Raw genomic sequence first — 26666 nt, 5'->3', positions numbered from 1 at the left:
GTCCTAGTAAAAGGTTAAGCTATGATGAAACACGTTGAAAAGAAAACAAAGGTTGTGTGTGTCAGCAAAAGTTGTTGTAAGAAATTGGGAAACGGTTTTATGTATAAAACGGATCGGAAGAACTGCAAATATTATAATTTGTTGTGAAACACACAATATACGTCCAGTTGTATACAGTTATGCTAATGAAATTCAGATTCAGTTGTCTGCTATCTTGTTTGATTGCAATTTGCACATATAGATATATGTTTACAAGTGCGGGATGGCGGCTACTGTCCTGTTCCAGAATATTTTGATTTTGAGTAAAAATAATAGAGAAGCTAGCTGTGGTATTAACGCTAAATAACAAACACTGCATTTATTTCCTTTTTTGACTAACCAAACGTTTCATTTTTCCCTGAACAAATACGCATACTGCTTGGAGAAAAAATTTTACAACCCAATACACGCGTAAACTTAAAGTATATGTATGATTTATAAAAACGTTTGGATTATTATTCTCGGTAACCGTCAAGAAAACATTATGAAAAGATTGCATTATTGTTCGAAATTTTGCTTTGCATGACCGTGAGATGAAATTAATAATTGCAGACTGATAGATTGCCGCAATCGGGAAGCGCCGTCACCTCCGGGCAAAAGTGAAGCAGAATGTGGCATTGCTAGCTTCTAATTCGTAAAATTATACCGTCTCAATATGAATAAATTATGAATAGTACTTAACAATTTTCTACGTAATTATTAGGCAGTTTTCATGCTTACGCAGAGCACATCCATAGCACGATGCTCAATGGTCCATTCGAATCTCATAATCACAATCATGCATTTCGGCTGTCCTAGGCCTACATGCAGGTTCGTGTTAGTTTACTAATCAAATATAAAAAGTTAGAAACGGTGTGCGTGTGCCGGTTTTCAATTAGGAAGTCACTCGCAAAGAATCAAACAAGTACTTATTCGATACGTATTAATAACTGCACGCAAAGTAGAAAATTAAAGGAATCAGGAAGCGCATGCTCTAGTCAATCCGGACTAATGCTATCAGACAAAAATTTAATGTTGTCTTGCAACAAGATACACACTTGTGAAATTTACCATATAAGTAAATATTTTATTTGACATGTAAGTTATGTACTATACTTGGGGTAACCAAAATTATTACTTTCACGATTGCTTTGACCTGTCGAAACTGTAACAGTAAGGCGCTAACACAAATATTGAATTCCATTGCGCATCGGAAAAATTTAAAAGCTTTGTAAATTATGGAGAGATAAAAATTTCTGCACACTCGAAACAATTTTGGGCCGGTTGCAAGCTCGAGGTAAGTGGATGATCCTAAGATAAACTGTGTAAGAATAGGTTAATTGTATCCCGATTTTGCCTTTGGTATTTGCACGTACCTGCAATGGCACATACACGGCATTATCGATTTTCGGTAAACGAATTAAATGTCATATTGGTGTACATAGTTCCCTGTTTCACAAGTGCGTATTAATTACAACAATCTGTCAAAAAATTTAGAAATGCAATGTTCGCCGGACAGGCCCTGGGGCAACAATGCGGTAGCATGCCTGAGACACTCCACAAAGAAGTCAAAGATTTTGAAAGGTGTGATGCGCTTCTAAAGGCGTGGCTGCTCCAAGGCTTCGGGCGGTCACGGTAACGTATCTACCTAAGTAATTTTAAATTCTAAAAATCGTAGTATTAAGTGGTTTTGTTTAATTATTTAAACATTTGTCAAACAAAATCAAAAAAGGCTAAAATAAACTGAAAGGACAACAGACGTTCAAACAACGACAGAGAGGATCACAATCCAACAGAAGTTGATCTTGAGATCATTTCGAAAAAAAGGGAAGCACCGCATCACAAAGTAAAGTAAATAAATGCACGTCATGTGAAGGGTATCCAAAATTATACAACGTAAGGCACTCCGTGGGTCATTCTATCGCTCATCTTTCTGACCACATCTCCAGGAAAAATACAGGAACAACACCAGGCACATAAAAGTAGAGCAAAACGACAGTATCACAAGGAGACCAAAGGTGTGCGGCCACGGGAGAAGAATGGCTGCCAGATAGGTCAGACGGACAAAGATCTGTTTAATCGAATACTGCACCGCGCAAACCGCGCCCCGATCCTCTTCACTGGTATTTTCCAGTAACAACTGCGAACCGGTTAAGTCCATCAAGCCATACGCAAACCGTCCTACAGTCAAAAAGGAAGAGAAAACGATCATAGCGGTCAAGGGATTGTGAATTAGTAATTCTGTGGTGGATGTTGGAAGTGGTGAGACGATTTCTTCCTCCACACCCATCACGGCCAATCCGATGTTGTAATATTCAGTATCATTGGTCACCGCGATCACTTCCGGTGGATAATGGGAATTATCTAAGGCTTTGTACAGATCGAACGGACTACCGGGTAGCCAGTTGGACACAACACAAACTGCATGAGTAAGGCACAGTATGGACGCAGCCCATAAGCCGATTCGGGTAAGAGAACATTGACGCCTGAATAAAGGAAAAATGAACGTGCTAACTACACCGGCCAGCGCATCACCGGCAACCAACAAGGAGATGACAGTATTGGAAAATCCCTGCGTCGCTGCGAATCCTGCAAATTAAATAATATAATAGCGCGCATCCACAGTTGCAAACTATTACAGATTCGCAATTCTTATTTTCTGGGTACAAACTTGTGGCACTAACATGAAGACGTTACTGTGTCACTGCAGTACTGCAAATATCTAATTAGATATTTGCTATATTTATATAGTACTCGTATGGTCGTTTAAGTGAAACACTATGTTAAGTGAATGGGCGATGGTCGTTTAAGTGAAACACCCGAAATATTTCATTCCACAAACCGATTTCCTTCTGGTTTTCTTTTTTTACCCGATAGAGCTAGGTGTGCTCTTCACATAGTACTTGAAATTATTTAAAAAACTTGAATCGTTTTCTTGCAATTGCGTCGGTAAAAAAACAGTGACGACACGCTTAAGCCACGCCACCCGAGCCACTGCACTACACCATGATAATCACAGTCACTACCTCACATGTGCGGCTGCGCCATTCAGTTCAGATTTGTTTGTTTTTAATGTGAATTATTTCTTTATTTCTCAAAATTATGCTTTCTGGAGTGTGATACTGAATGAATAAACAGTAATATGGAGAAACGTGTAATATCAGCTTGTACTGACGTCAAAGAAAAAGGGCTTTCGCTGAGGGAAGCTGCTAACGTGCACGCTGTGATTTTTAATATTATGATTTATGCTATGATTTTTAATATTAACCTGTGATTCCACTAACCGGTGATTTGTTTTACTCGCAAAAGTTTTGTTGTTACCGTTGATTCAGGATTTTATAAGTACAATGAATATTTTATTGAATTAGCTGCTCTGGCGCAACACTGTCTTAGTATTTAAGTATTGTGTAAATGTGCCGTCTACAAGGGATGGCGCAGCCGCACATGTGAGGCAGTGACTGTAATTATCATGGTGTAGTGCAGTGGCTTGGGTGGCGTGGCTTAAGCGTGTCGTCACTGTTTTTTTACCGACGCAATTGCAAGAAAACGTAATATATAATATATAATATATAATATATACTATATACTATATACTATATACTATACTATATACTATATACATACATATTAACTATATACTATATACCATATACTATATACTATATAATTATATACTATATACCATATACCATATACTATATACTATATTATAACATATAATATATAATATATAATATATAATATATAATATATAATATATAATATATAATATATAATATATAATATATAATATATAACATATAATATATATAATATATAATATATAATATATAATATATAATATATAATATATAATATAATTATATAATATATAATATATAATATATAATATATAATATATAATATATAATATATAATATATAATATATATAATATATAAATATATAATATATAATATATAAATATATAAATATATATATAAATTTATTTATATTTATATATTTATATTTATTTATATTATATGATTATAGTATATTATATAGTAGTATATAAGTAGATTGTTAGCTTGAGTATCAGTTTTAGTCATTAAGTCTACTTTATAAAGTAGACTTAATGACTAAAACTGATACTCAAGTAACAAATACTACTTTACTCACAATCACTACGGTATGTTTACAAATGGCTGTGCCTGCACAGACATTCTCTAAATTCCTCTAAATTATATGAAAGTATTCAATTTAGGTTCAAGTTATTTTTTTGTAAGACTAACAACACACTACCGTTAGAAATATTTAATAACCCACCACCAAAAGGCTAGTCAATCATCCAAACCACCGAAGGAGCTAACCGTAAGTACGCTGAGTATCTGTACGTTGTGCAGCTAATGACACTGCGGTTTTCAGTTTTTTCTCAGATTTTTCCAGTCAATCATCAGTCAAAACTTACCACATGTCACGCCGTTGAAAACAATGACATTGGCTTCCAGCAGACAGATAGCCAACGCGGCAGTCCCGACTTTATTGCGGCGGAACATTGTCCATCCATTGTGGATCGAGTAACAAGTGCGGAACACTTTTTTCACCATTAATACTGTGTCCGATTCAGTCCTTTCTCCTGGTTTAGGACCAGGAGCTGGTCCCTTTTCCTTCATAGTAGGCGACAAGCGCCAGGCTTGTCGCAAGAAAGCATACTCCACACTCATAGTGGCAAGACTCCATCCTCCAATTGTGACGGCTGTTACGCCGGTGCCACAGTATGTTAACAGTTGGGCCATGGCCAAAGGGCACAAAACTTGGACTATCAACTCAATTCTCCGGATAGCAGCAATCATACCTACAAATTATAAAGAATACCTCACTCACAACGTGACAATTTAATACTACCACCGTTTACGGAACACAAAAGTCAAACAACCCTTACGTGCTAATTTTGATGAATCGTCTCCTGCTATGACAGCAACCCAGTCTTTTTCGATTATCACCAATGATGTCTGTAAAACAACTTTTTAGCAAATCAGTTTTACGTTTGCAATCCATACATTGTAACAAAAACGTAATCAAACATTAAAAACATATCTGTACTTTTGGACTCATACATGGTTCTACAACTACAACACAACTGACAAACTTTAAAAAGTAGTTTTCTGACAAACTTTACTCTGGCAGTCTCCGAAAAGTCAAAAATGAAGGACAATGTTGGGAATAGGGACACTACTACACAACCGAGAGAATAATATGTTCAGCAACTTTATTCAGTATGCTGAACAAAAGGCAACGCCTTGCGTTCATCCCATCCAAATGAAAAATCTATTCCAATTTACATGGGATGGAACCGTTCCCAAAAGGTCTGTTCTCCATGATCTTTTCTGGCCAATAGCCAGTCAAACACAGTAATAAAGATCGCAGCCACTGTCACACTATTTGCGTTTTACTGGCCAAAATATATTTCCCAAGATATATTTCACTAATCTCATTCTTACCCCATAAAAAATGTTGGCCACAAAACTGAACAAAATCAGACCGGCAACACACAGCATAAGATTGATTTCCTCCATCTGATTCCGCATGAAGACAGCGAAACCCAGTAGTAAGGCTGCCATGGCCAAAAAGCCATTTTGCATTATAGTTGTCACAATAGCCGCTAAAAAAAACAAGACATATATACATACGTGAAATCTAACAATATCAATACGAGTTACTAGTAACTGCTAACACCTGAAAATGTCTATAAGGAACACTAAATTCTGTTAATGTCATGGAATTACGTTGCGTGCCGCGATGTGCCCTAAAGGATTAAGGTAGTTAGTACAGTAACAAATCAACAACTACCAGTTCCAGTATTAGCCAGCAAAATAGTTTTAATACGATTTCCAAGAAATGCAAAACATTGTATCAACTGAAAGTGCGCTTTTATAAGCACTCATTACCATGCATCCGTGGTTTCGCATCAACCCATTCCCCAAACAGCGGGCCAAAAATAATGGCCGATATCCCTGTTATGAACCCGTATAATGCAGGTAACGTCAACGTATCCGGGCGGAGAGAGAGGAGCAAAAGGGGACCGCTATAAATCCACATGCGATCTCCCTGCAAACAAATGCAACATTTTTACCCATCATAATAATATTTTCAAACGCATTAGTGAAAGACACAAGGCATAATATAACTATTATTTCAAATAAGGTCACCCGACGACGGATTATATACAACTGCACTACGTAAACAGTTGCTTATAATGATATAATCCTTATATCTATCATGGCTATATAAATAATTAAAAACAAGTCTAACACTAGTTTTTCACTAAGAAACAAATAATATTTGCTTTCACAGTAAAAGTAGCAATAATTAGGTAACAACAGCCTGAATTGGTATCCATTGAAACACTTGTCGGAGATATTCATCTGCATTAAATATTGATTAGCTTACCAAGCACTGGAAGAATTTGGCGCAGTATAAATGCAACGACGGATCCTTATACCAATGCTCCACATTTTCTGCAAACAATAGCACAATTATACAAAAATTTGTGTTTGAACTCTAAAGCCAATAAATATGGTTTCTTTCATTACCTGAGAATTTATATTCTGAGACCCAAAGGCGAGATACATTTTCATTACAGTCTGCACAATGTGCACTTTCTACATGGGAGATCGGAAGGGCTGATGTGTATTCACTGAATGCAGGAATCGCTTCCGATTCGCTTTCCTGTATAATTTTTGGTATAACTTCCTCATGAGACTGCAATGTGCGATTTTCCTCCGCTTCTACAGAAAGTAATCCTGTTTTTTCGAAGCTGGTGCAGTCTGGATGGAGCGCCATGTTGATTCACATCATAAATAAATCACGCATCAAGGGTTCAGACTTCAAAGAAAGGAAATGTTTGTACAAGTCCACGTGATCACAAACCAACTTGTAGTATTAATAATACCGTGGTACAGTTGCAGTAAAACAGCTGATCATCATCTCATTGGACTTCGTACTCAGCAGTCATCACTTCCAGGAGCTGGTGTGTAATCATGACGAAGCTCTAATGGTTATCTCTTTCCGATTCCAGTTCAAGCAGTAGAACATGAGAAACCAAGCCTAAACACTGCAGCATGGCCAATAGAGAAGCCTGGCGGAAAATGAAAGCGTGTATGTATCGCTCGTCTATGGACTATGCGTAACAGATTATACGCTCTACCAGGTTACTGCACTAAACACTGCTGTACTGCCTGGGAAAGAAAGAAAGCCATGCGTCGGCTAAAAATGCCGAAATGGTCAAATACAACTAATTCAATGCTCGTTCTGTGTGCCCCGCACCGCCTGGACCAGGCATCCCATTAATGTATCACATGTTTTCTTAAATTTACAGTAACTTTCTCGCTGAATTTCCGGGTGAATTTTCTTAAAGTTGCAAATAAGGTCATTTATCACGGACACAATAATACATTCCAAACTTCTAAACATGTCCAGCTCACGCATCATAATGCCTTAAAAGCAATAAGTCTTGAAGAAGGCATTTAAATAGTTCTAATATTTATCTAATTAATGTTCTAGGCAAATCGACCACTTGCCGTTTCAGCTAGACTAGAACTGGCACTACAAACATCTTAAACCACAAAAGAAACTGATTATAAATGTTGTAATGCCGGTACTGGTAGCAAAAGCCGAGAAATAAACACGTAAATACTATAAATACGAGTATCGCTGAAGTCACTGGACCACTATGTTAAATCTAATGGATTCGTTGGGTAATTTAATCTAACTGTAAATTCTTGTTACAAATTTTCAAAAATGTCGCACAAGCCATTAAAAAAGAATACGGCCGCGCGGTGCGAGTATATACAGCAGTGTAATATTCACTAGCGGGATACACACTACAGGGCAGCATCCCCAGACTTTACAGGCGGTCGAGTAACCGAAAAGATATTATTGTCTAATAACTAGTAAGTTCTAACCCCGTCGTCGCGGGTGGCGTTGTTCCCGATATACTGCAGATCCTTTGCTTCCTCGTTGGACTCCTGTGTGCTGAATTAGAATAGAAATCAATAGATCATCAATGCTGATCTCCTGTGTTTCGTTTGGTCTGCGTTTTGTTCCATTGAAAATACATATCATAAAGAACAGACAGCGTGCATCCTATAGAGTAGTACATTTGTTGCCGACATTTCCGCGGCAGATTTCGATGCTGGTCTGCTTCTGCAGTTACTCCGTTGCCGGTGTTTTTTTGATTCGGAGTTACTGACCGGGTTCGGGGCGAATTCATAATATCAATTCCGTCGGGATCACGACTTCCGGTCAGTAAACCACCGTATTCAGTTTTATTACAGTCACCCTAATCCCGGGTGCGGCTTACTTGTTTGAGCCTACATACTGCCTACTCCAGTGCCTACTGAATGCCAAAAGAATTTTAAAACTTGGATTCAGTTGAAGTGGATTTTAAGTTTTTTGTTGCAAGCTGCAAATGTACTTGCGGCTTAACTAATTATATTTGATGGTGCTTTAGTATCGCATCTATGATTTGGTTGGTACCTTTGCAGGTTTCGGAGCTAACAGTTTCTCCTGAAATAGTGCGATCTTATGAAAAGCGACGGAAACTTCGCACCCTTCGGGCTGCTTCTTAAAAATACAGACGTTTTGATTTGGATTTTGGTCTTAGCCTTACTACCATTATTTGGCCGATGCCGCGGTATATCCGATCTGCCACCACCAAACGTTGCTGAATAATTTGATCTCCGATAGACGAAATATTTGTTATCCAACAGATATATATATTTGCTTTGAAAATGACCTGGGTGAACATACCTTTCTCTGTGCCATGGTTTTGTTGGGCCGTAGCACAGCTTATGACTTGTGTGCGGACAAATGAATACGGAAATGGAAATCCCGTGATTTGTGGAGGTTTTGTACAGTCTGATTTTCCGATGGATTACAGTAAAATTGAGGTGAGAACGGATCCCCCCGCGAAGAGCGGCGGTAAGACTTTCGATGCTCAGATTTCCAAATCGCGGTGCAGGTGTTAACTGCAAAGGGAGCCTTGGTCTCGTGCGAAATTCAATTAAGAATTAAGGACTTGGCCGCTGTTGAGCCGACAAAAACGCCGCAGTCCGGGTGCGTGGCATCAGTAAAATGCCAGTGACTTCACCCGGGGAGTGAAGATCGTGTTGAACTTCATTCTAGGTTTCTGTGTTGTGCATTTTCTCACCCATTATTGATTTTGGGCATCAATTGCAGGTTCGGCTGCTCGACAAAGCGGGTAATCTGAAGTACCAGGCGCCTTGTGCTGTCAATAATGGGAACTATGAAGTGCCCGTTTTTGGGAAAAAAGGCGAATTTATCCTTGCAGTCGCTGGACCGGAAGGACTGTCGTTCGGTAGGAAATTACGGTTTTATTTCGTTGTCTGTTTTCGCACAGCTATGGATTAGTTTCAGAATGGTGCGGCCGTTTTTTTTATTGCTTGGTCGTTTTTTTTGGCGTAAAAATCATCTTTAAGACGTGGAAGTCCCCGTGACGTTTAAGACGTGATTGTAATCTACACTGTAAATCCTTGCAGAGCCGTCAAGAATTCCAGTAAATATTGACGGGACGACAGATCCTTGCTCTATGCAGCAGAATTTGAATTTCCGTTTCATTGGGTACTCCTTGGTTGGTAAAGTCAACAGCATCAGCAGTGCTGATGGGCCCGCTGGTGTTACAATCTCGGTTTTGGATCAGACGGGCAAAGCAGTGTCTACCACGACAACGCAGAGTGGTGGAGAGTGAGTTTTGTTTACATTTCTTATTTTTCGTATTCCTTTGCCGAAGTGTTTCAGTAATGCAGTCTGTGCGATCTATCAGCCTGGTTTTTCTGTACATTGCAAAAAAACTGAATCGGCGGAATTTTTCTTTGCAGTTTTGCCTTACCTAACCTTCTGCCGGGAACATATACCATCAGAGCAAGTCATCCGGTTTTCAGGCTGCATAAATCGGAATCGACTGCCACGTTGAAAGATTCCACGCTTCAACTGCCACAGAATTCACTTGTTGTGCGTGGCTATCCTGTGAAAGGGTCGGTTAAGAGCAGTGGGGAACCGGTTGCCGGTGTGAAATTTTTGCTCTATTCAAAAACCATCGACGCTAAGGTGCGTACGAGATATTTTTGATTCATTTGCCTGTAATTACAGCGACATTAAAGTAATTGCTGTAGTTGTAAGTTAATAAAATTGATGAAATGGTTTTCTTAGAGGATGTGTACTCGTGTCATTATTTCGTATGTAATTATTTATTACATATAACACTATACGTGTAACATTATAAGTTATCCGTCTGTTTGCGAATGCTTGACTTATGATTGTTATTATAGGGTATTGACGGGTGTGACAAAGAAATGGCCAGCGACTTGGCAAAAGATCATCCCCAGTATGGTCGCCAGCTTTGTGGAGTGAAGTCTGATAAACTCGGAGAATTCATATTTGCGTCCCTGGTTCCCGGCATTTATAGTATTTTGCCTACGTATAAAGGCGGCGATACGAAATATGACATAGAACCGTCTCATATGGAAGTGCAACTAGGTCAGGATTTGTTTACCATCAGCAATACCTTTGAGATTAAAGGCTTTACCGCCACTGGAAGTGTGTTTACGTCATCAAAGGGATCGGGTGTTCCCAGCGCCGAAATCTATTTAAACGGCACTCTCGCTGCCAAAACCGACACGAAGGGAATTTACCGCTTGGAAAAGACAGTTACCGGATGGTATAAAATTGAAGTTAAGAAGAGCCATTATGATTTTCCGACATCCTATGTGAAAATTACCCCGACTGAACCGAAAGTACCCATGATTGTAGCCCGCGGAATGAGTGTGTGCGGGGAAATTAAAACCCTGCGTCCAGTTAATCGTATACTCACATTCGAAGCGGTAGAGGCAAAAACCGGGATCTCACGGGACACTGTCATTCGCGATGATCATTTTTGTACAACATTGGAAGCCGGCGAATACAAATTGTCGATTTTCGATGCACCTCAGGATAAAAGCCAAAGACTGATGTTTTCTCCAGCAGAAAAGATCATCAAATTAACGGACTATCCCATAACTGATTTGCTGTTTTCGCAAGTTTTGGGCAGTGTTTCAGGAACGGTGCATTGCTTGAGCACTTGTCCGAGTGATTTGAAAGTGGCATTGCTGGCTAGCAATGGAGAAGTGTTTTCACTAATTGATAACGATGGAAAATTTAAATTTAATAATGTGGACTTGGGAACGCATTTGGTGAAAGTGGTCGAGCCGTCCAAACGCTATTGTTGGGATTTAATTCAGAAGACAATTGAACTTACAGTCGGCAAGCCGTCAGCTATTGTCGGTTTTAGACAAACTGGATTTCTGTTTGAGATCTGGAGCAGCCATCCTACGGCCATTGCATACTCTGTAAAAGGAAAGCAGGCGCGAAAAGAAGATAACCTTAAGGCCGGGTTTACTGAGCTGTGCTTACCAGATGCAGGTACGGTACTGTGAATGTTAACATCATAATACAGTAGTATATATTATACGTTGCTAGCGGCAGTCGATGTGACACTTATCATCACGAAATCAATAAAGAAATGCCGACAAATTTCTGGTTGATATAGATATTATTTGCATAGTGTTGATAAGTATTATTGCAGTTGGGTTTTTGCAGGGGAATATGACATCGAGCCAAAGTCGTGCCACAAATTTGAACACGACACATACACTTTCAACACAGATTCTCCGGTGCGTTTGAGTTTGCACGCGACTGGGCATCTGACTAACATCTCCGTGAACACCGACGACGATAAAGGTCTCTTTAAGTTGCGCGTTAAGTAAGTAAAATGGTCTCACTCGAAAAATGTTTTTAGTCCCGCATTTGGCATGTTTTTAATCCCGTTTTGCGGTCATGATGCAGCTGCAACTTAAAGACCTTGCTGATTATGTTTCGTTTGTAGACGAACATCCGATGGGTCATCTTCGATTTTCACTCCTTCCGCTCCACCAAAGCTGATTAGTCCAGAGACGTTTCAGTATAGCTTTTTGGAGTACTTTCCTGCTGAAGAAAACCTTGTTTTGTTTCCGTCATCGGAAACGTTGTTATTTAAACCGAACCAAATGGAGCTGGCCGTCACAGGTACTGTAGTGGCGCAAAATTGGCGTCTTAATTGCAGGCTGCGTTACAAATGTCCTTGGTCTTAAATCACTCTTAATTATTATGGTTAGATCAATGTGACAAAAACGTCATTGTACTTAACGGAAACAAAGGCGTTATTATCACCGGTGGTACACTGCCTCCTGTTCCGGATGTCGACATCACTATCACAACGGAAAACGATGTCTTGCGTGGTAAAACAGACGAAAGTGGACGATACAGGTGATATAAAAAGTTACAACGACACAACTCTGGCTGCTTTTACAGTACATGGTGATGCTACGAAATTGAGTTCAGTGATTTTGTACCGTCTTTCCGGTAGATACTGATTGTGGTTTTGTCTCACAGTCTTGGACCGGTGCCGCGAACAGCTATAAAGAGCATTGCAGCAGAAAAGCGTGGCTACGAATTCGAATGGAATTCCAGCAGCCATGATCTCAAAGCGATCAAACTTTCTGAAATCCGAGTGCATACTAACGATGCCGAAGGAAAGCCGGTTGCTGGCGTTCTGGTTTCAATTAGCAATTCGGCCGGATCACGGTAAATAATTAATTCCTTAAGAAACTTTAAACCGTACGAATTACATAGATTCCTACAATGTTAGAAATGTTCAGTAGGCGATATTTCTTTGGGTGGTTGTGTTCCTTCAGTGCAAATCCGTTGACAGGTTTAACAACTTCACCGACCAGACGGGCGTTGTCTCCTTTATTAACATTGGATTAGGAGATTATCTTATTCGTCCGATGGTGAAAGAGTTCCGATTCGATCCAGCCTCGAAATCTGTAACATTGACGGAAGGCCAAACGGCTTCCGTGGAATGGCGCGGCATACGGGTAGCCTATAGCGCATTTGGAATTGTTACGTCGTTGGGTGGTGAGCCTGAGCAAGGGATCACGATGGAAGCCGTCAGTCGTGAGCCCTGTCTGCAGATGCAGGAAGAAGCAATAACCGGAAGCACTGGTCATTTCAGAATTTCCGGCCTGAAGGTGAGAAACATGCTTTTAGGCTGGAATGTTTGATTATTATCAACATTTTTACAGGCTGGATGCGGTTATGAAGTCAGACCAAAGGAGGGAGAGCTGGAGCGCTTGGATATAAAATGGACCGCTCCAGCCAACAGAGTAGTCCAAATGGGAACGGATGATACGCACGGATTAACATTTCGAACGCTTAGAGGGTTCAACGAGGCTGAATTTACGGGCAGACTAGATGCCACGAAAGAGTTTTTGAATCAGCTTAAGGTTAGTGCGTTTGTTTAAAAATTATTCACAAGTCAGTTGTGAATAACTTGTGATATCTGACTCAGTAGTCGTAGTTTTAAATGGTCGCTATTATAAACATGTATTTGCACTTTTCCGACAGGTAACTTACCGTTAACTCAGTTGAATTTTTATAATGTTTCTCGTTGATTGATATAAAATATTAACCGTTTTTGACTTTAAGTTTTGCTGCTACTGTAAGACAATGAAACTGACATCGTAAATTCGTAATGCAGTCATGCATACACACACAGCAACTAATTTTGCAGGTCTGCCTTTACCGAGCGGATCGACCGGATGAATCTGTTCAGTGTGTGTCATTTTCCATTAGTCCACTATTCCAGTTCAGTCCAGTTCCTCTGGATAACCGTAACTATATAATCCGAGTTGAATCCAGTCTTTCCCAAAAGGACTACGTTTTCACGAGCCCCGATCTCCATGTGACAGCTAATTCGACATTCCGTCATTTTGTGCTCTCGTTTACGGCCAGGCGACGCCTTTCCGAACCAGAAATTACGCCGGCGACGATGTGGATCGTTCCGCTTGTCATCGTATGCACGATTGCGTATTTCAATCGCAGCAATATATTGCCCACCTTCCATAAAGTGGTCAGCATAATCACCAAAACCGCGGTAAAGTCCACAGCCGGAAAAGACAGGAAAAAACCTCAGCGATCCACATCTCCACTGCCACAAGGAGCAGGAGACGGATCTTTCGAAGATTATTTAGCTGGTGGACCGATCGGTGTTAAAAAGCGAACCAAAGCTGCTAAGTCGTGATAATTATATAGTTTATTTTATCTTGTTTGTTGTTTTTGATTTTTACCCCGATTTTACTGTACACGTAACAAAAAAAAACCAGAAAAATATCACAGATGCATATCACGCTCTAATTTTACGCTACAGTTTCCGTAAAACTATCACTTATTGGGCGATAACTCATAGTAACAATGGTTTGATCCGCAGGTGATTGCAGACTAAGTGCCGTAGTTTCATCCGGTTTATTCTCATCGTCGAATCTAGTAGATGGTTCGTGCGCGGCATAGGTCACAAGGCCAGTCACAACAAGAGTGAATCCGATAAAATAAATGTAGTGGAACTAAAAACCATTTCCGCTTTATGTAGCTAGCTCCTGTTTTTGAAAACTGCAATTACAGTTATTTGTTTACCTGGTAAGAGAACAAAGTCAATCCGATGATTAAGGCATAGAAATCAGCAGAAAGGATGGACATATTAAAAACTGAAGCAAAAAATTTCACAGTTATTCCACAACTCTTCATACGGAACCGAGAAAAGGGAATCACGTGAAGCTCCCTCCAGTACAATACCTGTTGCTCCTGTTCGTCGCATCAATAACGGCACCAGTGAGTACAGTCCGAACATGCATCCGGCAAAAGCGAGAAGGCACAACACTATAAAAGCATGCTTCTCTAAATAATAGTAAAAGATAAAACATTGACATGGTTCGGAAATCGATAGTTAAAACCGTAGTGATGCACACTTACCAATTTCCCAATCCTGCCACTTTATCGACTGCACTTCATGCCGCTCCAATGCAACCCTAACCAGTAATGCCAGGATAGTGCCATATTCCTCAAAAATTGAGGCTTACATCACTGAATAGCATAAAATCTGTACTACTTGAATAAATTTTTTGTTTTCCGGTAAGTATTACCAATTTCTTGTAATAATCATTTAAAGTAAGTATGGGAAAACGTTCGGTGACGTCTACCCGCGCATATCAAAGATGCCGCCCACTCGCATCTGAGATACCAATCTTCCTTACAAACTTGAGCGCTGGCCTACCAGGACGGCAGATAGGTTAGCGATAAAAGAAAGTTTTTAAAAACTGTAATTTTCAATCCACATAAAGTGCCGACGGATTATTATTATATTCATTAATTTTTGAGTCTAGGAATCCTTGAACTGCAATTTTTTTTGGTTGATGAGAAAAGAACCAAAAAGTATGCCGCTCAATGCTCAGTAGATGCAGCTCACTTTACTTCAACTCGCACTGAATCCGGATTATGATCTCCCACCGTGCGCTGCGGCATATCCGCGATCAGCGGTAGTGAAGATCGGTATCTCGGATGCGCGATGGGCGGCATTTCTGATGTGCGCGGCTAGACGTCACAGAACGCTTTCCCATACTAACTTTACACAACTTTTACAAAAAACTGGTAATACTTACCGGAAAACAAAAAATTTATTCAAATAGTACAGATTTTATGCTATTGAGTGATGTAAGCCTCAATTTTTGAGGAATATGGCACTATCCTGGCATTACTGGTAAGGAAAATAATCCGCATCAACAGCAAGCTGAAATTGCGCTATCTTGATGTAATTGCTATTTTTCCAGAAGATACTTACAACTGAATACCATTCACAACGCTTCCAAAAATCCCCAGCATGGATAGAAATTCCAGACGGGAATACTTTTTCACAATATACTCTTCCGAGACATTGGAGAAAGCATACAGAACGGACCCGCCGAACACCATTAAATCGCCAATCAACCGATTCTCCGCTGAAAAAAAAATAAACGTAATCGGATGCATCGTGCTGTTACGATACTTACGATCCTAAAAAGCTGTTTAAAAAACTCAAATCAAGTACCTTCTTTTTCAGATTTTTTCACCAAAACATCGCCCAAAACCATGCAGACCGCTCCGCCAACGCAAAACAATACTCCGATGTAGTGCGAGCAGTGGAAGCGATAACGCAGCACCACACAGGATAAGATCAAAACGATCGGTATAATTGAGCAATCTAAAAGCTAAATAAAAAATATTTATTTAAATTTATTATTTTTGCAAACAGCAAAACATGAGGAAAAACTGCGCACCTGCACACTAGTTAGCGTCGTATATTGATACGCCTTCACCATCAAGTAGTTTGCTTCAACATCGATTACTGCGAGAATGAGGTATTTCCACCATCTTCTTCGTAGCGCTTCCAGTAATTCATCTCCCTTCGACTGACAGCGGAGACAAATGGAATATACAAGTCCGATTAACACATAATTTAGGAAACTTTGAGCTACAAAATGGCAAACCAGCAAAAATTATTGGGCAAACCAGTAACAAGAAAGAGTTATATAGTTATTAAAATTGAAATTCATGAATAAAGCCAAAAATCAGGACAACACAAAAACAAACGTCAACAGACTCAACACAGACAAGTCGTACCTGTGGGACAGTTGACATTCTTTTTGGTTGTGAGCCATGTACTGGTTACCGCGGATCCGCAAACGAAGATGGAACAAACCTGCCCCAGCACGAATGACGTCCAAAGTGTCCTACGTATTTCAAACTATCACATTATGGCTGAGAAGAAAAATACTTAACACAAATCGAGTCAAATATTTTATTCTTATAGCGGATAGCCGTCATCCAAAAATGGTTTACTGAGACTGCAGTTTCTCCAGTACACGGCGAACCTGCGCGAAGGCGCCGACAACTTTCACCGGATATGCTGAAGGGACCGTCGCTTCCATGGTAGTCCCATATGCTATCGAAACGTAGCATTTAGAATATCTTCCAAAAGCGCATTTACTATTAAAATAAAATATAGCATCACATTCGGAAACGAAATGTTGACTACAGTCTACAGCAGTAGCTGTTAGAAGTTAGCCGAAAAAAATCGAAAAAAACATTTCGGTTTTCGACCAGGCTCCGTTTCGAAGCTACCGTGCCTAACTGCCGCAAAGATATCAGAAGCTCGAGCGGTAGATGTCGACACCCAGGGGAATGTTCGTTGCACAACAGTTATAAAATTACAAAACAGTTTTAGCGTAAAATTTTTGTAAAATAAATCTAACAAAACAATTAAAAATTTACGTTTTAAGTACGAATGTACGAGTAAGGACTAATGACTACTCGTACCTTTTTTACTTTTGCGTTCCCTCTTGATTTGGTTGCCTGCTTGCCAGAACAACTTTGTGGTTTTTGTTTATGCTACACTGCTACAGCGTGGATTATACGGTAAGTTGTTTGGATGAGATCACAAGCGGTTGGTTGCTGCATTTTTGTTACGCTACTTCTGCTTCGGATGGATTCGCATTCTTAACAGCCTTGCCGACTCTTGCGACTTCTCCGACATACCGTAAACGTTTTCATCCGTGGGATCGTGACGATCATACGCCGGTGCACTGAGCACAGCAGAGTTTTTTTCCATATCGCAGCCGTCTGCTTGCGTTCTTTGATTGCAACTATGAGCATGTACAAGCGGTTTCTCGCCATCTGCCAAATGTGGCCGCTTGATCCCAGCAAAACGGGAAGAGACCTTGGGGCGCATATTCGCCAGAGGGTGGGAGAATATTTCCGGATGGGTGACGCATCACCAATAGCTGACCGTGCAACTTGTGATGCCTATTACGAGAGCCTCCGGAGAATCGCCACGAACCACCACGGCAATAAGTTTCAACGAGTACGGCGGACAGGCTGCATGGCCATATCGCGAGAACGATGTTCCATGATCGTTTCTACCCACGTGCTGGCGGCTGCAAATCAAAAACCGCCTTCGACCTTCACTGTTCTCAAAAACAAGCTCTTCCGAAGGGAACTGCCGGAACCGGAGTCGCCTAAACCATAACCGGAAGTTGGTGTATGTCTTGTAGTTTTGTTTTTGGCTGCTTTCGATTTTGAACTCCTCAAATTAAGCGTCTCATATCAGTGCTGTTGCTGTTTTTATTCGCTCGGGACGACAGAGAGCGCGCCCCGGATTTTGTCGACAACTCAGCATAATCTTTGAGTACTTATTTTTGACAGTTGACAAATTTTGTGCCTAGATCCCTGTGGAGCTTTGTTTTACTGTTTGTCCGACATGTCTGTAAGCAGAAGAAACTGTGAAACTACTGAGTGTAAAATTAATAAAAAGTAATTAATTTGAAAAAGTTTGATTTCAGTGAATACTGTACGTATTTCGTAACAGATACATCATATTTTATTGTGAAAGTGAACTGGTGAATAAATTTTAGTTGATTTTAATCTCCATTTTGAGTTGTACCTATTACTTTTGTCAGGTCAGATCGGCAGATCGTTGGCAGACGAATACTCGCGTTGGATCACTGCGCCCTTTGAAGTTTGAACATACTTTTCACCGGTTTCTGTATCTGACAGTTCATTACGGTAAGGTAAATACTAAATACTTTAATTAGCTACTACTAGATTGGTTGCAAATAATTGGCAATACGAGTACAGCACAGTACGTGAAGCCGACATGATTACAGTATTTCGTCCATTAAGCAACCTAAAGGGTATTCTGGATTTGACAATGTTTTTCGACTTCTAAAATATTTTACCTTTACGAGTACTTTTAATTCGCTTTGCAATCCTCAAATGCATTTGGCTTTCGCGTGGTAACACGGTACACTGCGCCTATTGGATCACAGAAGGATAAGATGGACGCTATACCGCTTAAAACATCAAAAAATAATCCCGAGTATGCATTTGGAGGGCCGGTTGGAGTAACCGGGATAATAGTCGGTCTTCCACTTTTCGTTTTATTCCTCATTACATACATTACGGTATGTCGCTGAACATGCACATGTTCCCAAAAGTCAGTTTTGCAGACTTGATATCATATCGAACACTTGTAATTTGCAGCCGGATGTCCATGATATTTTGGGAAATGCATTTAGTTTCCGTAGTTTACTGTGGGTTGCCGGGTGGTTTGCGTTTCAAGCAATTTTTTACTTGCTTCCCTTTGGAAAAATCGTGAATGGACTTCCTCTCAAGACGGGGAAAAAGTTACAGTATCGGTGTAACGGTAAGAGCCTAAGAAATTTGTTCTGGAACTATGTGATAGTGTATTACCTTTGACTTATAATTACATTGCAGTGATTGCACGCATTTGCCCAATTTATTACGATATTACATTGTACTAATTTACAATTTAACACCAATTTATCAAAATTTGTATCATTGCAGCATTCATTGCTTTTATTGCTACGATCATCGTCAGTGCCATCTTGTGCTGGTTCTATTCCTTTCCGCTGCACGAAATCTTCAGTAATATAATTCCGTTGTACGTTTCAACGGTAATTGGCGTTGGACTGCTTTCATTATATCTGTACCGAAGGTCATTGGGGAAAGCAGATGTTGAACTGTCCATACACGGGACTTCAGGTAATGATAAACCGGTATTTCTCAACCTTCGAATGCGTTGTCGTTTGTAAAATCCTTTTACACGAAAGGCTTCCAATTGTTAGTGCCATTAATAGATTAAACACAGATTACCTATTATTGTACGAACTGCGCTTATACGCCAATCTGTCACAGGAAATCCTCTGTATGATTTCTTCATGGGACGAGAGCTAAACCCTCGAAGTGGATTTTTCGACTGGAAATTCGTGTGCGAATTGCGGCCGGGATTGATCGGGTGGGTAGGTAAAACTAAGTTTTGATTGCATTTTGCAAGTAAAAGAATGACCTGCCGCTTTTTATGAGTATTTGAAGCTGAATTTGGCTTGTAGTTCGTTCATAATGGCAATACTTAATGACCTCTGATGCACAGTATTTTTGTATAGCCATTATTAAGTGAGTAAAATGTGTGTGATAATGAGATACGAGCTGGACTGTAGGTAATCCTGGACCTCAGTATGCTAGCCTGGGAATACAACACCAGCGGAACAGTTTCACTGGCACCGGTCATCCTCACAGTGTACCATGCTTGGTATGTTGGTGATGCTCTGTGGTTTGAGGTAATGAAACGTTTAACTCGCAATTTTTTGCGCGTTTAACCATATTCACGTGCTGATTTACGATTTTTTCATCACAAGCCGGCCGTTTTGTCCACCAAGGATATCATCGAAGAAGGTTTCGGCTTCATGTTGGCCTTTGGTGATCTGGCTTGGGTGCCGTTTTTTTACTCCAGTCAGACGCAGTATTTGGTCCGGCTTCGACCCCAAGTATCACTATGGGTTATCTTATTGTCCATTGGGTTTCATGGTACGTCAATTCTTCTTGAAAACAAGCGTAATGATTAGCATTATACTTTTTTATTTCTTGATGTTATGCATTGCAGTTGTTGGATATCGTATTTTCCGGCAAAGCAATTTACAGAAAAATATTTTCCGTGGTAATCCAAAGGATGTTCGATTGGAAGGTGACTGCGATGTAACCATTCCATATTGTTGCTGTTTATAGCGCTTATTTAATCTGAAGTTGATATCTACCGAATGATTTGAAAACGTGCTTATTGATTTGCATTTGCGGTAAGGTTATCTAATAAGAACTGACGTTTTCCCGTGCGCTTTTTGTATTTCTCTCGCCAGTTATTTCTACTTGCATGAAATACTGTACAGATAGTTCTAGCTTATTCTTAATTTAGCAAGAAAGCGCCTTGTAAGAGACAAGATCAACTGCATGCATGCACAAAACACAAACGGTACGAGTATTCAGGGCAATTCCTTTTTATGCAGGATTTAGGACGATTCCCACCTCTGTTCCTGGGAAGGATCTGCTTTGCGGCGGTTGGTGGTGCTTTGTTCGACATCCGAATTACCTCGGTGACTTGCTGATGACTGTTGGATGGACCATAGTTTGCGGTACGAACGTATACCAGCTTGGTCTCCTTTCAGGTTGTTCGTTACATTTTTATTTTAGGATTTGGAAGCTTGTACCCGATGGTCTATTATGTGTATATGTTTACTCTCCTTATTCATCGAGAAATCCGCGATGAGCAAACATGCCGAAAGAAATATGGCGATGCGTGGAATCAGTATTGCATAAAAGTGCCTTGGAGAATATTTCCTTTGATATTTTAAAAGATCTAAGGTGCACGGTCGAAGTGAAAAAAGATGTTGTTGCATAATTATAGGACTTAAAATCAGACAGGCCGTCGATCTTAATCTGATAGGATTTTGATATAACATATCTATACTATCCCATTAGAGTTTGCTGATTAGTCCTAGTGGAATTAACTGTACGGTACATTCTTGTTTTATCAGAAATTTGATTGTGGAATTAAGGGTCACATTAGAATTTGGCTGAATTTGTTTTACATAACAGTGGCTGATATCAGCATAATACTTATTTAATTGGTCGCAGTCGCACTCATAAGAACGTTTAAAACGTCAGTATACTGTCACGCACGGCTCGAACCGAACGAATTTAATGAAAGTTGCTTTAATAAGAACGATTTGGGTCCATGTATGGGAATGCTGTTATTTCCGGGTTGTCGTTATTTCCGGGAAAATTTGGATGTGGGATGCTTTTTGAAAACGCAGGATGGCGGGCAGCCACAGTATCACTGTAGAAAATGCAGATGTCGTTACAGATTTGTACTGCAGTTATTTGAAATAAAAATAACCGCAAATGTTAATTTAATTTTATAGAATTTATACTTTTAAGCACACTTTATTTATCTTTCAAATTACTGTACTTGATCTTCGATCCAATTTTTCACAATTCTCTCAGAAATCAGTTGTCCCCGTGGATGCACCAAATCGTTTTGCTGTGGCGGAAGTAATGCGAGATAAACCTGTGGGCAATCAGGGCTGGTTACATATTAACAAGAATTAGTAAAATTCAAATTTCAGCCACTCTGTCCCATCTCTGGCGGAACCAGTAATATACGAGTATAAACAGACAATTACCGGTGAGTCCGCTCCTTGTTCAATGGTTTTGAATCCTTGATGTTGATTCATATCGGTTGCGACAAATCCAGGGCACACCTGATCCGGATACATACCCAAAGATGTTTGAACATATTTTCGAGAACACAACAATCGCAGTTGTGCATAGTCCCACTTCGCCATTATTTAACTGCAGCTTACCGCATTAACGACGATGTCTTGATTTTTGTTTTGTCGATCAAACATTCTCTGTTGGACACGTGTTAACGCTGTGACTAGGATTTTGGAAAACGCATACGGACCAAAAGCTCCAGGATAGCCCGAATTCTCCAATTTGTTGTCCTCGGCAGTCCTGTACAGTCTTTATGTTTTATAATTTTTCGAGATATCCTGTGCAAATGGTCTTTGATGTGCTTGTAAAACGCTCAGGTCACAAGTATTTGCCCGTTTACCGAATATAATCTTGGACCATCTTTTCCAGCTCCAGAATAGTAAGGTCATCCGCAACCAGCCGTTGTTTAAGGGCATCAATTTTTAAAGACCGTAAACTACCCAAGCTGCTGGAGACATTGACAACCCTAGAAAAAAGCTCCGTTATTGCAAAAATTATACAGAGTAAGCATATACAAAACATTTACATATTTTACAAACAGTTACAAATACAGGGTAGGTATGTATGTACAGAATATATAAGTACTCTTATACATTTATTCCAGTGAACAATTATAAAGTACTTAAACGTAATACTCGGATAATCTTTAGTGTCGTTCTAGCCGTTAACAGCTGCTTTGTACCTGGCATGCGGTCGTAATAGCGGAAACATAATATTGCATACATCCAAAAGACCGGTAAAATTGGTAGCCAAAGTCGTTTTCGCAGCTTCTGCAGATGGGACGCGATCTTTGTCCGCCACAGTACCCTAAACAATTTGACTTCACAATTACGTAACTTATCCGGTGCGTTAGCGCAAAACATATTTCCTTATAATCACTTCACTGGGGGTTTAACTTACGCACCACAAATATACCGGCATTGTTGATAAGAATATCCAATCCTCCATGTTTGTTCTTTATGAAATCTCTCGCACTCTCGATGCTTTTTACATCGGTAACATCAAGCCGAAGAAAGTTTGCGTTTAAGCCTTCGTCTTTCAGAAGCTGCACAGCATCTTGTCCTCTTGCCTGGTCACGTGCTAAAATGAACCACAAAAGGGCTTGTGAAAAATCGATGCTGCCATACCTTTTTTGAAGGCATTGCGCTTTAAACGATCGATTAAAAACCACATACTTCTAAACTTTTACCTGCTAAATAAATTGTTCCGTTTGTCTGACGGCAAAGTTCACGCACAATGCCGAATCCAATCCCTTTGTTCGCGCCGGTCACCTACGGAAGTATACAAAATAATATATAACATGATGTTAGATACTGTATGTTTCTGAAGGAAACAAGTAAACACGTTTTCAGTACAAATTATATTTTAATCATCTAAAGGTAATAGCTGCAATGACATTAAATTTTCATCTTGCTGGACAATCGAATCACGTACTTACCAGTGCCACAGGAGTTCCGCTAGACATTTTTATTTAAAACAACGGCTCGCAGCTTAATGTTAGAATAAGTACGGTATTTGCTTGGAAAACTGCTTTTGCGTGATCCAAAGCATACTCTGTGTTAGCAAAAGCGTATGGCTGTATACTCGTCTGAGTTGTACGCCCGTTTTTTCGTTTCCGTAGCGGCGTATAGATGAACCACAGCAATATTTTGCGTTGGCTGATTTGTCTGTTTACACAACCAGCAAACCGACAATCAGCTGTTTCATTCTTGCAAAACTAGGTAAGCATTTGATTTGCTAACTCGTCCGCCGCTTCTAAAGCATCGTATACCGCAGTTTCCGTTCGGCACGATAATAAATGTTCGAATAATATTCATCTTTTACCTGCAAATGCGTTTTGAATGTATGAATCACATGCTAGTGGCAGCACTTCGCATCGCACGTCAGCGATAGCACGCACGATAATGAACATTATCATGGTCATGTAATCTGTCATCGTCTGCCCACATTAGCGTAATCAGTCGTATTATCGGAATTTGGGGATTCCATCCATTTTCGCATATGATCAGTGCATCTGGAGGGATCAAGTCATCAACCGCAAGCTGTTTCACTATGGAGAGCTGGACGTGGAAAGGATTGTTGTGCTTTGCGTCGGTGGTGCTGATGGTGAATGCGAGCGATCGAACCGTACGTACGTAAATAATTTTCAAAAGAAAACACGGGAACTCTTTCACTTCTTTCCATATTAGATTATTTTATTATGTTTATGCCGTGAGTTATACAATTAGTTGGTAGACAAACGGCGGTTCATGAAGCATGCCCTTCAAGATTTGAATGGTATTCGTGAGAAAATGGGTTAGCGATTCATTTAGCTGCTGTGAAAGCTCGCTCTTTTGTGAATAGTTCAGCATGCACTGCCCAAAATAATGCAGTAGAAGTGCTGTTATTAAAATACTTTGATGGCTTTCAGCTTAACATTGCCCTCAATCCGCGTTGTCCTCTCGGACCGGAAGAATGCGCTCATGATGGCGCACCTGCTCCTTTTTCCAACAACTTACTCTATGTGATTTCCTACAATCCCCGGCCGAACACGACGGATCCGCGGTACAAAATTTACTGGAGTACGATTGATGCACCCACGGTTCTGATCGCCGAAATCGCTCCCGACACCGATGCCAGTGATCCAGGAATTGCATGGCCGGAGTTCATACAGGATAATAAACCGGAAGTCCCCTTTTTGGTGCCGAACAGCAAACGATATGCCGGCTTTGCCCTGGCCAATGTAAGTTTTGGACAGAATGTTATTTGTGAGAAAATTCGGAAATTAAGTCTTCTACTCGCTTGTAATTATGTCATGCACCTGCATTATGCTGTCCGCGCATATTTTTTCTTTCTATCTTCAGCTGATCGAATGGGATGATGTCGACAATACCGGGCAGCTAACCAATAAATCCAGTACCATTATTCACCCATTTGCAGAGGCACATTGGTACAATGCTTCCGTCAAAACGGAAGGGGATGGCGTGTTTTTGGCCACCTTTGTGGGAACCTTCGGAAGGACTCCTCGCGATAACAATATTACGATCGAGGTACGCTTACTGAACGCCTGGAAGCTGCGAAATCTTGATTTCGATTTTTATTGCAGTTAAGAGCCCATCTTGACCCATCTCGTGCAGCATTGCCACCTCGGATGCAAATTATGCCTAGCTCCGTGACTGCTCGTATTATACTCAACCAGACTGCCGTCCACTTCAATCATTCGCGATTTGCATTGGATATGATCTTCGCCTCCAATGATTCATCCAGAAGACCAGCTGTGCATTCCATTGACAAGTCTATCAGTGATGAATTTTCCCCCGGAATATTTACGGTGAGAACCGTGTTTGTCAGTTCTCATGCGCATGCTGCCGCAGCCTGTCGTTTGCTGTCGTTTTTTCTTGTCTCGTTTGCTGATTTTTCTTGTGTAAGACAGTTTTGTTTCACAGACAGAAAAAATTTCCGGTGCCGATACGTATTTGCAATGGCGACCTGTGGTGTACACTGCAGCGAACCCTGGTGTCAGCGATTCGACGCGCTCACAGACCGGAAGTGTAAGAAACGCCACATTGTCTTTTAATGCAAGTCTCTCGGACGTGCCCGATTCCTTGTTACTGGGTTTGGCTGGCATCACCGATCCTGGAAATACTCTGCTACGTTTTAACGTTAGCCTTGGTCAAACGGACGATGGGTTCTACAATTCTACAGCTTATCAGGACTGGTACGAATTACGTTTATAGTTTCTTTATACTCAATCTTAAAGACGTTACGGTAGGAAATGTTGCAGTGCTCCTATTACAATCGGATTTGTTTTATTTACTAAAATTGGATTTTTCCCAGTAGAGCATATTTGCAGTTAATTTCACGAAGGTTCTTGTTGAGTTATAATTAAGAGTTCGTGTATTATGTTTTAGCAGTAATACTACTGGAAAAATATCTACGCTGAGTTTAGACCGACGTGAAAAAAACGGTTGTTTTTTCTGTTTCGTAGGACATGTGAGCTTGGTTTGGGCCAGGCGCCTGTTGATCAACCGACCAGCAAAATTAAGCTGATCATTGGTATCGGATTTGGTGTTCCTGCGGCCTTGATCTTGGTGGGAGTGGTCTATGTCGTTTATCTCAAGATTAAGCGACGAAGAAGGGAGAGGGAAGCCGGGCTTTTGGTGACAGAAACAACAACAAACTATCAGACTTTGGGTTAGCAACGTAGAAAGTTCTCTGCGACGAAAAAATTCAAATTCTCGAAAAACTTGTGGCGGCGTTTGGCCGTCTTTCCCCTCTCGTGTTTTCATTGGACCAATTTAACTGACGGTTACATGTGACTGTGATCCTAAAGTATCAATATTTGATATACTCCAATTTTGCCAGGTGCCGGTGCTTTATAGTTTGTGACTTTGTGCTTTATAGTTTTCGCAATTATGCCCAGTGGTTGAGATTAAAATGTTTGAACATTTAATGCAGAAATTTTTTAAGGTACTACAAAAACATTTTGTACGTCTGTACTGCAAAAGAAGACCCATTTTGTGAAAATGCAGCTGAATTACTATGCAACGTGTTATGTTATATTGCAAAGGGAAACTGCGTTTTCGAAAAATTACTTACGCCCTT

At 40.2% G+C, this 26666-nt stretch overlaps 6 protein-coding genes across 9 annotated transcripts; 3 read left to right on the top strand and 3 right to left on the bottom strand.

Annotated features, from left to right (window-relative positions):
* Positions 1–1698: 1698 nt before the first annotated feature.
* Positions 1699–7177, bottom strand: LOC129583525 (solute carrier family 40 member 1-like). Its single transcript, XM_055475337.1, has 7 exons — positions 6590–7177; positions 6447–6514; positions 5945–6104; positions 5498–5658; positions 4939–5008; positions 4465–4851; positions 1699–2607 (listed from the first exon to the last, which is right to left on the bottom strand). Exons 1-7 carry the CDS (start codon positions 6837–6839, stop codon positions 1937–1939), a joined length of 1767 nt encoding a protein of 588 aa, XP_055331312.1. The 5' UTR covers positions 6840–7177; the 3' UTR covers positions 1699–1936.
* A 1242-nt stretch (positions 7178–8419) lies between these two features.
* Positions 8420–14286, top strand: LOC129583522 (BOS complex subunit NOMO3-like). Its single transcript, XM_055475335.1, has 12 exons — positions 8420–8947; positions 9237–9375; positions 9557–9761; positions 9896–10124; positions 10346–11474; positions 11652–11814; positions 11938–12116; positions 12206–12356; positions 12483–12674; positions 12802–13120; positions 13175–13375; positions 13663–14286. The coding sequence occupies exons 1-12, from the start codon at positions 8789–8791 to the stop codon at positions 14170–14172; spliced, it is 3576 nt and encodes a 1191-aa protein (XP_055331310.1). The 5' UTR covers positions 8420–8788; the 3' UTR covers positions 14173–14286.
* On the bottom strand, positions 14167–17052 carry LOC129583531 (solute carrier family 35 member F1-like). The gene is made up of 9 exons (XM_055475347.1): positions 16800–17052; positions 16581–16690; positions 16238–16431; positions 16009–16168; positions 15763–15919; positions 14898–14953; positions 14721–14804; positions 14562–14632; positions 14167–14491 (listed from the first exon to the last, which is right to left on the bottom strand). Exons 1-9 carry the CDS (start codon positions 16886–16888, stop codon positions 14288–14290), a joined length of 1125 nt encoding a protein of 374 aa, XP_055331322.1. The 5' UTR covers positions 16889–17052; the 3' UTR covers positions 14167–14287.
* A 116-nt stretch (positions 17053–17168) lies between these two features.
* LOC129583528 (delta(14)-sterol reductase TM7SF2-like) lies at positions 17169–21655 on the top strand. 4 transcript variants are annotated; one of them, XM_055475341.1, is made up of 11 exons: positions 17169–17375; positions 18421–18526; positions 18785–18919; positions 18999–19161; positions 19323–19520; positions 19674–19777; positions 19976–20095; positions 20174–20342; positions 20419–20499; positions 20816–20941; positions 21000–21655. In XM_055475341.1, exons 1-11 carry the CDS (start codon positions 17263–17265, stop codon positions 21158–21160), a joined length of 1476 nt encoding a protein of 491 aa, XP_055331316.1. In that variant the 5' UTR covers positions 17169–17262; the 3' UTR covers positions 21161–21655. The 4 variants fall into 4 exon arrangements, with proteins under 4 accessions (XP_055331316.1, XP_055331317.1, XP_055331318.1 ...); XM_055475342.1 differs by having other exon boundaries at positions 17206–17375; positions 18416–18526; positions 21000–21654; XM_055475343.1 differs by having other exon boundaries at positions 17338–17375; positions 18421–18521; positions 21000–21652.
* On the bottom strand, positions 21327–23879 carry LOC129583534 (carbonyl reductase [NADPH] 3-like). The gene is made up of 9 exons (XM_055475352.1): positions 23521–23879; positions 23272–23353; positions 22987–23162; positions 22765–22889; positions 22423–22548; positions 22172–22322; positions 21992–22069; positions 21778–21876; positions 21327–21645 (listed from the first exon to the last, which is right to left on the bottom strand). The coding sequence occupies exons 1-9, from the start codon at positions 23545–23547 to the stop codon at positions 21643–21645; spliced, it is 867 nt and encodes a 288-aa protein (XP_055331327.1). The 5' UTR covers positions 23548–23879; the 3' UTR covers positions 21327–21642.
* LOC129583529 (glycosylated lysosomal membrane protein B-like) lies at positions 23774–26514 on the top strand. The gene is made up of 6 exons (XM_055475345.1): positions 23774–24209; positions 24493–24804; positions 24926–25111; positions 25168–25392; positions 25508–25779; positions 26050–26514. Exons 1-6 carry the CDS (start codon positions 24084–24086, stop codon positions 26258–26260), a joined length of 1332 nt encoding a protein of 443 aa, XP_055331320.1. The 5' UTR covers positions 23774–24083; the 3' UTR covers positions 26261–26514.
* Positions 26515–26666: the final 152 nt, after the last annotated feature.

Source organism: Paramacrobiotus metropolitanus, unplaced genomic scaffold, assembly GCF_019649055.1.
Source record: "Paramacrobiotus metropolitanus isolate TYO unplaced genomic scaffold, Prichtersi_v1.0 Parri_scaffold0000011, whole genome shotgun sequence".
Classification (NCBI taxonomy): domain Eukaryota; kingdom Metazoa; phylum Tardigrada; class Eutardigrada; order Parachela; family Macrobiotidae; genus Paramacrobiotus; species Paramacrobiotus metropolitanus.
This window is presented reverse-complemented; position numbering and strand designations above follow the sequence as displayed.

Coding starts and splice junctions, on each gene's coding strand:
- LOC129583528 (XM_055475341.1), top strand. CDS start 17,263: ATGACTACTCGTACCTTTTTTACTTTTGCGTTCCCTCTTGATTTGGTT. Junction 18,527..18,784: donor TGACAGTTCATTACGGTAAG/GTAAATACTAAA, acceptor ATTGGATCACAG/AAGGATAAGATGGACGCTAT. Junction 18,920..18,998: donor TCCTCATTACATACATTACG/GTATGTCGCTGA, acceptor TGTAATTTGCAG/CCGGATGTCCATGATATTTT.
- LOC129583522 (XM_055475335.1), top strand. CDS start 8,789: ATGACCTGGGTGAACATACCTTTCTCTGTGCCATGGTTTTGTTGGGCC. Junction 9,376..9,556: donor ACCGGAAGGACTGTCGTTCG/GTAGGAAATTAC, acceptor AAATCCTTGCAG/AGCCGTCAAGAATTCCAGTA. Junction 12,675..12,801: donor AGCAATTCGGCCGGATCACG/GTAAATAATTAA, acceptor ATCCGTTGACAG/GTTTAACAACTTCACCGACC.
- LOC129583525 (XM_055475337.1), bottom strand. CDS start 6,839: ATGGCGCTCCATCCAGACTGCACCAGCTTCGAAAAAACAGGATTACTT. Junction 6,105..6,446: donor CCAAATTCTTCCAGTGCTTG/GTAAGCTAATCA, acceptor ATTTGTTTGCAG/GGAGATCGCATGTGGATTTA. Junction 2,608..4,464: donor TTTCAACGGCGTGACATGTG/GTAAGTTTTGAC, acceptor TTTAATTTGCAG/GATTCGCAGCGACGCAGGGA.
- LOC129583529 (XM_055475345.1), top strand. CDS start 24,084: ATGATCAGTGCATCTGGAGGGATCAAGTCATCAACCGCAAGCTGTTTC. Junction 24,210..24,492: donor TGAATGCGAGCGATCGAACC/GTACGTACGTAA, acceptor GATGGCTTTCAG/CTTAACATTGCCCTCAATCC. Junction 25,112..25,167: donor ATAACAATATTACGATCGAG/GTACGCTTACTG, acceptor TTTTTATTGCAG/TTAAGAGCCCATCTTGACCC.
- LOC129583531 (XM_055475347.1), bottom strand. CDS start 16,888: ATGGAAGCGACGGTCCCTTCAGCATATCCGGTGAAAGTTGTCGGCGCC. Junction 14,805..14,897: donor GTGGCAGGATTGGGAAATTG/GTAAGTGTGCAT, acceptor ATGCTTTTATAG/TGTTGTGCCTTCTCGCTTTT. Junction 14,633..14,720: donor GCGACGAACAGGAGCAACAG/GTATTGTACTGG, acceptor TTTTTGCTTCAG/TTTTTAATATGTCCATCCTT.
- LOC129583534 (XM_055475352.1), bottom strand. CDS start 23,547: ATGTCTAGCGGAACTCCTGTGGCACTG. Junction 22,323..22,422: donor ATGGTCCAAGATTATATTCG/GTAAACGGGCAA, acceptor AAGACTGTACAG/GACTGCCGAGGACAACAAAT. Junction 21,877..21,991: donor AACAAGGAGCGGACTCACCG/GTAATTGTCTGT, acceptor GATTGCCCACAG/GTTTATCTCGCATTACTTCC.